The following is a 12959-nucleotide window of genomic DNA, read 5'->3' on the forward strand; positions in this document are numbered from 1 at the left end:
TGTTGTAAACTTTATTCTAAATCTAACAGTGGTTGTTTCATTAAAATCGAATAAAAAACAACTGATTAGTACTACCAAACGTAATACCATGTCTTACAACATTATACAACAGGAAGTATAGTTTTCTAAACTGTTTTACTCTGAACAGCTGATTAATGTGAACAGCTGTTTATTTAAGCTATTAAAAGTTGTTTATGTTTCTGGCATTGTTTGTATTATACTCATAACTAACTTAACCTATTTCTTCTGTAATGTAAAAGTTGTTTTGTGTCCATTTCAATTACTTTAGTATAAAGTATTGTTTATTTTAATTAGTAAGTGTTTGATTTAGTTTCTTTTCATTAGCAACAGGAATTGCAAATAACGATATTACCAATTTCACAAACTCAGAATTGGCAGATGTATATATGTATATATTTATTAGCAACATTTTTATGTTATGAATTTTTCATAACTGTTTGTTTATAATAATCCCGGTTTTTGGCACTCCTTAAGCTCTACCTGTTTGGCTTGAACAATTTTGGTAACATTAAATAAGCTGTATTTTTATCACTGATTTCATTCTAGATTTAAGCTCACAAACCCTTATAACTTATAAAGCACCTACTTGTACTTGGTGGCAAAATTAAATTTCATGCTTTTTAGTAATACTTCTTCATATTGATAGTAATGAATATTGTCATTTCAGATCAATCTCGTTATAAAAAAATACTGCTTGCTATAAAAATGCAATCAACAAGCAACAAAAGAAATTGAATGAATCCCAGCATGCCTTTTGTACTAAATAATGTTATTTTCACTGAAATCATTGTAGAGTGCTGTTTACTTTATGAATTTAAGATGTTTAAAACAATTGATCAACCCGCTGGCTGCAAAATATGATCAGTTATTTGGTTTCTGACAGCAAACGATGTCTCAGCAGTGGATATGCATAGACAGATAAGTAAAGTGTAAGGCCTTAATGCGATGAGTGACAGCAAAGTGGGGAAGTTGGTGAGAGCTTTCAAAGATAAACGGGAAAATGATGAACCATGATCTGGCCAACCATAAGTAATCATAGAAATTATGGCAACCGAATTTCGTTATAGACATGGAATGTTGTTAGTCGAGTTTATGGAATGAGGAAGAACAATAAATGCAGCCGCTTTTCACTATACTCTGACTAACCTTTGACATACAATACAGAATAGGTGATAAAGCCAACTGAAATCTGGAGTTTTTTGTTGCATGACAACACCAGACCCTAATATGACATCTAAACCCATAATCTCAGCAGATCATTTGGTTGAAAACAGATTGAGCACCTGCTGTGCAGTCCGGACTTGGTGCTGAGCAACTTTCACAGGAGTTTCTTGACGGTAACTTCAACAATGTTGATGATGTGAAGGAATTAGTTAAAAATTGGTTATCCTCACAGGCGGCAGACTTAAAAGCTCATAGAATATTATGATGAATGTTTAAACAAAAATGGAAACTATGTTGAAAAATAAAAAAGATGCCAACAATCAAATATAACAAGTTTTTTGCAACATCTTTTTATTTTTTATAACAGTTTTTTTTTGTCTCCCAACAGTTATTTATTTTTTATAAGAAATTGGACTATATTTTCTGGATGACCATGATACCTGACAGTATCAGACAGTATCAAAGGAATGTTTATCTGCCAAACTATTCATCATAAATCAGTTTACTGATATACTTTTTTTAGTAAAGTATTGTTTTCTATAATGAGAACACAACTTAATAGTAAAAAAACAAAATGTTATTATTCAACATTTTAAAAACTTTAATACAGTATATAATGTTCTAAATTAATTTGACAAATTGGAGAAATGTAATGTAAAAATGGTTTATAGGTAATTAAAACACTGGTAAAGGAAACAAGAATTTATATTTGTTTTATTCTTGATACACTACATGTCATGGTTAAATAAATGTACGTAAATGACAATTCTAAGGAGTATATTATTTACATACTTAAATATAACGCTTACTGATTACGCTTGGTTGTAACAAGACAATAAACAAGACCTGTTGTGGAAGTTAACTAAAATACTAACATTTTATAAAATGAGCTTAAAAGTTAAGTCAGAACTTTCAATGTAGCACATTTTCTATGCCACATTCGGTTTTTTAGATGCAAGATTTGAATATGCAAAAAGTTTGAAAATAAAGGAAAACACAGTCATTGTTTAGTAAATATTAAAAAATATCTACACTGTATTACCTACAGATAGTAAAAACAGTTAAAATAAACTGGTGGATTTATAGTTTGGAGTCGTCAAAATTTCAGACACAAAAATAGTATCGTAGGTTCAAAAAGGTTGAGCCTGTTCAGCACACAGAGCACATCTTGACCAACAGTTTATGGCTTAAGAGCAGATTTCCCCAAATCATCATCCACCATACTCATCTGATTGATATTTCTCCTCTAAATCCCCTTCCTTCAAATCAGTCTTCAACAGATTCAACAAAAATATCAAATATACTAGATTTTTCGTTATTGTAAATATTAAACCAGTGTCAGCTAACTACATACAGATGCTTGGTTTCATGTGTTCAAAGCAAGGAAAAATACAATCTGGCAGAAAAGTTATCTTTTCATATTTTTAACACTTTCTAGACCCTCCGTTTTGGCCTCCACCAAATTAGAGTGGCTGATGATCGGTACTTTCTTAGGAACAATTCCTCTATCGATTTCATGCTCCTGGACCATGATGCAAAATTATGTTTACAACATCAATCAAGTATGAATATTAGAGTGAATGCTGGAAAATTTTCATTTAGTGTGGTTTATTTTGGTGCAAGGGAGCACAGAAAGTTAACCTGTAGAATGTTAATACATTACAATAGTAAAAATAATATATGTAAACTAATGTATTCTGTGGCAGATTAGTAAGTTAAAATATCATCAACATCTGACAGTGGTATGCAGTGAGGGAAGTTCTTTCAGGCATATTTCTTTAGCCATAACCTTGATGAAAATTGTCTAGTTACTAGTTTATTTCAGATGAAAAGTGTGCACATATACTATAAGTTTTTTATGAATATATAAATTGTCATGTATCAACAGTTGCATATTGTCTTGTTTAGTAGTATGTTTGCATTAGTGGGCATAGTATAGTAGTAGTAGTGGACTTGCCTTTGTGGAGGAATGAATCTGATTGAAGAGCATACCACACCGGGCTGGGTATATTTACATTTAAATAAATTATATAGGTCCAAGTAAAAGTAAAACATTACTCATATACGAGTCTTTCGAGCATTATAGATTGCTGTTATATTGTTTTTTGTTTTGTTTTTTTTTTTTAGTGCTTTTAAGAGGGGTTCTATCACCTTACCTCTTTGTTAATTACTACAGCTTAGTGTACTGTGCATGTATATGACTTAGTGCCACAGAGTAGACAGATTCTCAGACTTTGATAGTTGTCATTCAAGGTCTGTTCAAAAAGCATCAGGACTGGAATTATTATGATAAAGAAATTGTTTGTGACTCATGTCCTTTTAAAACGATTCCCCTCTAATGTACACAATTTGTCTCACTAACTAATTTTCCATTGCTTAAGGAAGATTTAAGGTAGTTTCAAGACCATAAAAAATTATTCTGACCTATTTTGATAAATTTCGAAAAATCTAGAATATTTCATCTTTTTTGTTGAATTTGTTGAAAACTGATTTCAAAAGGAGAAATGTCAATCAGATGAGTAGGGTGGATGTTGATTTGGGGAAATCTGCCGTTAAGCCAAAAACTGCTGATCAGGATATGCTATGTGTGCTAGAATATTGCCATAATGGATTTGCCTGTTTTAAATTCTGATATATTCATGGCTTTCTATGATAAATAACACGTAGTAGCCGATGTAAAACTTCACATAAGCTTCCTTTCTTCACTGACCAATATGAATTAATATTTCTAATGAATAATTCCCTCAGAATTAAAAAAAGTCTAGCCTGCTATGACTTCACCAACTTTGTTGATGTCTTGAATCGTTTGGACCTTTCCATTAATATACTCGTATACATTCATTGCTCATAATTCCCTCCCCCAAAATTTGAAGAGGATTTAACACCACACATACCCAACTAGAATATTCCCTTCACACTTTCTTCGAGTAGTATCGCAACCAGTGTAGGAGACTAAGCTCTACTACTTTTGATACCCCTCCATTTCTTAAGGGAAATTTCTTCATTGATTTCAATATTGTCTGTTAGAGACTGCATGTAAATTTTAGAGCTATTCTATTTTGTTTAATTTTAACATAGGGTTTTATGTATTCAGTTTGTCAGTTGGTTTATTTAGTGGCAATAAACACATATAATCGGTTATTGTTTAGTTCCTATATGCTTACTCTTTTGATCACTTGTTTCAGAACATGAATACTTAACAAAAGATTAATTAATTATGAGTATAAGCTGAATTTCATAAAAAAACTATAGGTATCTGTAACAATACTCTTTCTCGGACCTTCTTCCTCTCTCACGCACACACTCTCTCTCCTTTCTTTAGTGTGCCAATTTTCAGTGTACAAAAAAAGCAAATTTTTCACTACAGAATCTATTTAGTTTTGTATAGATTGGCCAAACAGACAAGCAAACCTTATATTCCTCTCTTCCCATTCTTTACTGACCATTGGTGTAACAGTTTCTCTGTAATACGGTCTAGTATTAAGCAACGAACTATACTATAATTCATTGGTATTAAGTTCTTAAACTATCTAAAAATTATTAATACATTCAAAAAACTATTATCCTACATTACATAATGTGATACAAAACACAATCTAAGTTACTGATTTGATACATATATTCTTCACTGCTTTTAATTTAGTTTTAAAGTATACCCATCTTCTTTTTGTACACTTTTGTTCAGATATTTAAGACTAACCTCTTCTAAACCTTAATATTTCAGTGTCCTTTTCACTTAATCCTACAAAATCTAAGTACATTCTCTCCGTTCTTTTTTGTAGTCATATCACAGACATTACAGATCTAGAAATCTCTATCTTAAATTACTGTCTAAATTCGAAGAGATCAAAGACAATGGTATTTAATCTCCACTTTAACTTAACTTTAAATCTCTTACAATGAAAACAACACCACTAGAACTAGTAACAATTTAGAAAACATTAGAGTAACTGCAGAACTTTTGTTTGCATGTTGTAAACTTTCACTTTCCCAAGAGCTGGCTGACCCTCTTATGTTTCTCATACTTTCGGTTGATGTTTCGCTTGAAGTGATGACCTGAGTCGTTCTGGTAGAACCTGTTCGATACAGTGTAACATTCACAACACGAGGCCACTCCCACTCAGCTTGTTTTGGCTCGTTCACTATCACTGTTATCCTTCTGTTGTCAAACCCTTGTGCTTCCACCTGGATAAGGACAAAATGTATAATAGACCTTTAAAACTAAATATCCTAAATAATCTTGAAAAACTGTAAAGTTATCATGTTATAAATTTTAACAATACGCTGATGTAGGTATTATTTGTTTATATTGCTGACAGTCCATCGTTATTGAATCCAATCATCCAAAATAAGCGCACATTTGAGAGTTCTCAGAAAATTATGTTTGAGATCAATTTTAATTTTTACCATTCAAAACAACCAATTTTTATTTATAACTAATTTTGTACTTATAACTATTCCTTTTTAATAAGTTTGTTTTAATAGCTTGTTATCAAAAAGTTGTGCCAATAATGTAGATAAGGAAGATCTATTTTTACTACAGCAAAACTACAGTAGGCTACTGTTGTCCTGATAAAAAAAAAAATTGAAAACAGTTTAGTAAACCACAAAGTTAGGTATGGTTTGGCATTATCATCTGCATTTTTTATTCGTTAATTTAATAGCATGCTTGATCTCATGTGAGGCTTTTTAACACAGGGTACGAGGGACATTAGCTCTAAAACATAGCTTTTCTTTGTAACATTTAACAGTGACATGAAACACAACAATGTATATCAAATCATGTTATCCTTTTAAATCATCCATTGTAATAGTCAGCACTGTTATTATTATTACAAAGAGGACTCCGTAGGCACCAATGACTGTCCATCACTACGACCAATGTTGGTCTATTGTGATATAACCCTATTTTACGTACTAAAAGAGTTGTAGACTCTAAAAATAGAGCAGGATACTTTTAGGATTCACAATTCTTACTTATTTCGGTAGTATAGTAACCTTACAAAAGTGGCTGAACCTTTTACGAGAGGCAGCTTTACACTAGCAAGGATTTACATTGCACATCCTCTTCACAGAGGCGGCATATTCTTCTTATTCCTATGTTGCTCTCAGCCCTTCATATCGTATGTTGATGATAGATGAGGTGATTTGGGAGTGCCAATGGCCGAGCAGTCTAGGACGTTGGACTTTGAGTCTGCGTAAGAGATAACTTAGGTTCGAATCCTGTCTGTGACCCTTGCACGTTTTATCAGTACCATCAAACTTGTACTGTATCGACTTTCCCCCTTATTCTGTTAGATAACATCCTCGCACAAGCCAGTGACTCATGAGGACCGGGCAAAATAAAGCTTAAAAGGGGATCGGCTTCTTTAAAAAAAAGATGAGGCCACACTGTCCTATAAGAAGACCTGAGAGGCAAGGACGTAGCCAGCAAAGGGGTCCAAGGGGTCCGCACCCCCTAAATATACAACTTGTTCAATTACTCTTGTAGCAAATGATGATTATTATTAATTAAATAATTCAGTATTACTGACATGAATGTTAAAAGATCATTCTCAACATAAGAAATGGGTCAAGAACAAATTTTAAGTAACAAATTGGGAATGAGCGGTTGGTTGATTGCACTTGCCTTACTTTCTGTTTCACTACAGGAAAATATCAGTTTCTCCAAAACTAGCACTAGATGCAATGGCTCAGAATCAAGAAAAATATTACTTCTCTGAAAACTCTTTTACATATTATCATTTCACAATGTGGATTTGAATGCTATGTACTGTGTTTTGCAAACAATAAAAGATCTTTTTTGTAATTACATTACAACATATGTCTTATCAATTTCAATTATTAATCCTACATAGCCTACTAAAGCAGTGTCTCCACAGTTATGAGTATGAATCGTCAATACAACCAATTCAAAGACATAAAATCTTTGTGCAAAATTCACTATTTTGCTTCTTAAATTTGAGAGTTTCAAAAATTTGAATGTTTAGGGGCAGACTCCCCAAAATTATTTCCTGGCTACATCCTTTCTGTCAAGCACCTTATATCCCGGTTGCTGAGAGAGGGTACTTGCTGGGTCATTTTTCACGAATAACTGATAAACCGCTTTGCTTGTCTGTTGCCTGGTGTAATTTTACAGACATTGTTCTTGTTATTATCTTCCCACTATCTGATTTCCATAATTAGCTGGCTGTTAGAGATACCTAGGTGGCCTATAAACGGAAGAGAAGCTTCAACTTTAAACAGCTTGTGTCACCTTTCTCATTCCCTTCCATACTCACATGATCTGGGACCCATGCAATCTTTACATAATTATTTCTCGTCAGTATTTTCAATGTGTTAATGCATTCCAGAATAGTCTTTGGATCAAAGACATACCTGTAAGACCTTTGAGCCATTAGAGCTTTTTGGCTGTCAGTCATTATATTTATTGTGACCCCTTCATCCCATTCTCTAGGATTTTGGAGGTACATTCCTGTATTGTATAGACTAGAAAAATAATTGGTTAAAAAAATACCAAAGACATTGTATTAACTCTAAAATATTAAAGCTCTTAAATCAACTAGGAGATCCACAACTCAATCCAGATTAAAAAAACTACAATTAATTGATAGTTATCTAAAAGACAGAGAACAAAAGGTTTATGTTAATAACCGTTCCTCAGAATTCTTAAGTGTAGTTTCAGTGGTACCGCAAGGCTCTGTTTTGGGACCCTTTTTATTTTTAGTATTTATTAATGATTTTAGTATAAATGTACCATGTTTTTTGATGTTATATGCAGATTATACAACCTTGTTATGTTATAACTCAAAATAACAACTAATTTTGCATTAAATTTTTACTTTTCTTTATACTATAAAACAACATTTCAGCACAATACTTATTTAACTAAACCATAATACCCAGATTTTAATCTACCAACAATGACCACAATTTGTTTGACTCTTGCAGTTTTACTAGAAGTCATATGATTACAAGTGTAACACAACTTACTTGAAATAGGTAAGTTCCAGCTAGGAGAATCCTCCAGAATTCACCCTTGGGTGTGCTATAGAAGGGAAACGTTTCCCTCCCTAAGATTCTGATGGTAGCATTTGGCAATGGAATTCCATTCTCGTCCATGACAAAACCTCTGACGCCCCTTCGACTCTCTTCCAAGAAAGCCAGCAGTGGCTGGAATAAAAATATGTATAATTTTTTAATGTAGTCTTAATCCAGGTTTTAATTTGTGGAGGGGGAGGGGGGTTAAACAACTATCATTCCATATTTTGTGGGCAGGAGAATTCAATATCTCCTTACTATTAGCCCACTCAGTAATATCAGGGTAACCGGAGGTTTTGAAAAAAATGTATTACAAATTGTGAAATTTAATATTTTAAAGCCTATGTTAAACTAATCAATTTATATTAAAAATATAGACTAAAGTTTATTCTTTTAAAAAGTGTTCTATACTCAATAAACATAGCTGGTTAATCAGTAGCAGCAACAACAGTAAAAAAATTATGGACAAACTACAGTTGTTTTAAATTAAATCTCTAAAATTTTACTTTTGGAGATAATTTTATACAAATAAAATCGGTACATATGTTAAAAATAAAATTTTCATTTAGTAAAGTTCGGTTAATTAAGTGTGAAATTTCTTTAATCTTTCTTTGAATATTGACCCTTAAAATGAAAAAAATCCAAACAACTTTTTATTTTAGTTGTTTCATTTTTTTATATGTGAAGAAGGTTTTGAGTATAGTGTAATAATATGCTTATCGTTGCTAAAAACAAAACAAACACTTATTAAAATCTGCCAAAAAATAACAATAATTACAATATTATAGTAACAATGTTCGCAAATTGCAAAAAATGGCACATTTTTGTACACCTCTAAAAACCAGTGGCGTAGCGAAGGGGGGGTCCAGGGGGTCCGGACCCCCCCGAAATTTTAATACATATTAAAAAATAAAGCATGGAGCAGGAGAAAAAAGGAGAGTTATCATTACTCTTGTCTACAAACATTAAATTGATTGATTTAACTGATTAAAGTAACCGTTGTTATATAATTGTCCTTTCGTTTTGAGTCATAAAGTACTTTTGGGCTCGGCCTTTCGGACAGTGTAGTGTAATCACGGTATTTGTATAGGGCGCGGTCACGTGACGTCGCAAAGTAACCTGAACCGTAACACGGCGAACAGTTTAAATCCTATCATCGTATCATTGATCATTCGACCTCCAGCACTCGTTGTGTCAACAACTCCTGGAACAACTGAGATGACCGACATATTCAAGAAGATTGGACAGCGTGCCTTTGGAAGCGCCGGGCAGCCAGCTAAGAGGCCTAGCACTCCACCTGCCGGCTCGGCGCCTAAGAAGGTCGCTGCTCCAGCAAACGGCCTTTTTAAAGGCCACAACGCCACCTTTTCTACTGTGGCTCCTGACCTACCGACGGCTCCGGTTTCCACGCCCAGGATACCCTTGATGTTCCTGGACAATGTTCCGGACTGGCCTACCCACGCCAAGAAGCTGGAGGAGTTGGCGCGGGACGGCCTGACGACAACATTCCGCGGTGCTCACTGTCGCTTGAAAGTGACCACCGTGGATGACTTCAGGGCAGTTCAGCGGTACCTGATTACCAAGAAGCTGCCTTTCTACACTCACAACCTTGGGCGTGAAAGATCGCTTAAGGTTGTGATCAGCGGACTGCCCGACACCGATGATGTGGAGCTCTTCGATGTCTTGACTGACGAGGGCTTCGCAGTCGACGAGGTCGCACGACTACGAACAGCCAGGGGACCTACTAGGAGCTGGCTGATCCTAGTGATCCTGGCTGACCAGGGACAGTGAGCGAGAGAACCCTGACACCAAGCGGGCTTGCCAAATCTACAACGTGACAAGCCTGCTCCACGTCAGGGTCTCGGTCACTGTCTACAAGAAGCCGGCCGGCCCACCGCAGTGCTACCGGTGCCAAGGTTTTGGCCACGGCTCCGGCAACTGCGGAAGGCCGAGAAAATGCGTCCGCTGCGGGGAAAATCATCTCAAGATGAACTACCCCAAAGTATCGACGGAGAAGGGTCACTGCTGCAACTGTGGCGGTGATCACAACGCCAACTACCGTGGGTCAGTGGCGTAGCGACAGAGGAGCGAGTGGAGCGACCGCTCCAGGGCGGGGGCGACAGGGGGGCGGCGGCCGGGCGGACGATAAAATGGCGGGAAGCAGCCCCTTCTACGCGCATCACGGCCGCGCAGTGTCTTTGTGTCATTGACCTTGGCTGAGACAAAAGGCGTCCGTACAGAGCCACGGAGTGATTGACTTACTTCAATTTACCTTTGCGTAGTGATTGCAGATTTAGCGTTAGTGCAAAGTATTGATTATATTATTTATTTTGTTGTGATGTGATTTCGGAAACGAAGGTTAGAGAAAAGTCACGCAGAGAATCTTGAACTTAAGAAAGTAAAGAAGTTATCTACCTACTTTTCGAGGGACACTTCAGTAGTTGCAGTTTCTCAAGAACCCACTTGTAGCTCACAAGTACCTACAAGCGATGAGGACTTGGAGCAAACACCTGTAGGCTTACCTGAAGATGCAGAAGACCACGTCCTTCTTCAGGAACCTTTTTCTAAGGTAGGCCTAGTTAAAGCTGAAGGTACCGATTGCGAGTTGAACCTTAAAGAAAATGTAACAGCTGTTATAAGTTCTTCTGATAAGGGTAATTTTTGAAAACACTCTTACAGCCGAACAAAAACGGCAAATAATAAAATTAGACCCTCATTAGCCTAAAAGGGCCATTTCCAAAAGAATCAGAAGGGAGAAATAAAAATAGAGGATTTGACGAGAAATGATATTTTTCAAAAAAGAATAAAGAAAACCAATTGAGAATAAAACGTAATTGGTTATGTTATTCAAACATCCTCAATGTTTGCTATTGTCAGCCATGCTGGCTTTTCAATATGGCCTATACTGATGTGGGATTTTCGAAAAGGTACTTCTGATTGGGCACATTTAGGTCGAAACATAAAAGACCATGAAGAAGATTCGCAAAGTCATGCAATTGCGTGTGAAATATACTATCGCTGGCAGTTAGGCCTAACAGTTGATAGTGAGAATCTGGAGGAGGTTAAAAAGGCCACTGATTACTGGAAACAAGTTTTAAGGCGAGTGGTGGACGTCATTATTTACGTTAGCTACAAAGGACTTACCACTGAGAGAGCACAGATTGTGTAATGACGATGAAGATGCAGCTAAATCGAAAGGAAATTTCCTTGAGATAATACATATGCTAGCAAGATATGACCAGGTCCCCTTGCAGATTTAATTAAGTTACCAAAACGTAGTGTTAACTACCTTAGTCCTCAGATTCAAAATGAGCTGATCAACCCGATTTCCAAAGAGATAAAAAAAGAAATCAAGGAAGAAATGAAAAAAATCCCCTATGTGTCTATTATCTTTGATACAACTCAAGATATAGCGAAAAACCGACCAGCTGAGTACAGTGTTTCGTTATATAAAGATAAAAAACTGACGAAGGCGATAGGCCAGTACAACTAGTCATAGAAGAAGCGTTCAGGGGCTTTTTGGGAAGTGGAAAGCCATAAATCAGAATACTTATCAAATGTTTTGTTTTCAATATCATAGAAAAGTATTCAGATATATCTAAAGTTCGAGAGCAAGGCTACGATGGAGCCGCTAATATGAGTGGTATATATTCAGGCCTTCAAGCAAGAATAAAACAAAAAAATCCTGCAGCTAAGTATATTCACTGTTGTGCTCATGCCCTTAACTTGGTAATCAACAATTCAGTATCAAACATTCCTGAAATCAGAACCTTTTTTGACAATGTTCAAAGTCTTTATGTATTTTTTAAAACTATATCAAGATGGGGCACTGTTGACTAAGTCGGCTATGTTACAAAAAACCTTGAAGAAAGTGTGGTCTAACAAGGTGGACTTCAAGAAATCAAGCCGTGGTTATTTTGACATAATGAAAGTACTGACTTTCCTAACGTTAGAAGGTAAAGACCAAGAAGAAGTAAACCAAGCTAAATCACTTTTGAAAATATTTTGAGCAGTTTTCCTACAGTAATATTGATAGTTATTGAAAGTGTGTTGCTTGTAACTATGGACATAATTTCTAAAAAAAACTTCAAAGTACCGAAGAAGACTTGGAACACGCAACAAAAATGCTCTTAAATCTCAAAACAAAAAATTAACAAACTTAGGAATGAGTGGCAAACAGTTTAAAGCAGATGCAACTAAGCTTTGTTTGCAATGGAAAGTTGTACCACATTCATTGACTCGAGAACAAAAAAGAAGACAAGAATGTTTGATGAAGTGCAAGTTGATGATCCTATTAAAGACAATGAGAAAACGTTTTCCGGGTTGAGGTGTTCAACCGTAGCCTTGACATAATCACACAACACAGCTGACAGAGCGTTTTGAGGCTGTTACTCACATTACTAGTAGTTTTCCAATGTTTTGAAGCCTTCTTTTTTAGTTGGAGCAAGTGATGAAGAAATCTTAGAATTCAAGCAAAATTTTGATATTAAACTACCAAGATGACGTCTCCCTTAACTTAGGTCCACAGCTTGTAAGGCTAAAAACTTGTTTTTTTTAAGTCACGTGGAAAAACTCAAAAGTATAAGGGATCTTGCAGATACTTTAATAGTGCGTGCTCAAGTTGGTTCCAGCTTTCAGATGTTGTGAATGCTTGTTTGATTTTTTGACGTGACAACGTCTTAAATTAGGTTGCGGCTCGGAGTCACTCATGAAAAAGTGTAACGCCCGGTAAC

The 12959-nt window shown here is 35.4% G+C and overlaps 1 protein-coding gene across 4 annotated transcripts in view; it reads right to left on the reverse strand.

Annotated features, from left to right (window-relative positions):
- Positions 1-1872: 1872 nt before the first annotated feature.
- The window catches only part of LOC124367621 (carboxypeptidase D-like), a 60803-nt gene continuing 49716 nt past the window's right edge, over positions 1873-12959 (reverse strand). For all 4 annotated transcript variants that reach the window (XM_046824586.1, XM_046824585.1, XM_046824588.1 and 1 more), the window contains 2 exons: positions 8179-8358; positions 1873-5370 (listed from right to left, as the gene is read on the reverse strand). In XM_046824586.1, the coding sequence (XP_046680542.1) occupies positions 5080-5370; positions 8179-8358 (471 nt within the window). In that variant the 3' untranslated portion in view covers positions 1873-5079. The remainder of the gene's footprint in view (positions 5371-8178; positions 8359-12959) is intronic.

The sequence above is a fragment of the Homalodisca vitripennis genome, chromosome 8, assembly GCF_021130785.1.
Source record: "Homalodisca vitripennis isolate AUS2020 chromosome 8, UT_GWSS_2.1, whole genome shotgun sequence".
Taxonomy (NCBI): domain Eukaryota; kingdom Metazoa; phylum Arthropoda; class Insecta; order Hemiptera; family Cicadellidae; genus Homalodisca; species Homalodisca vitripennis.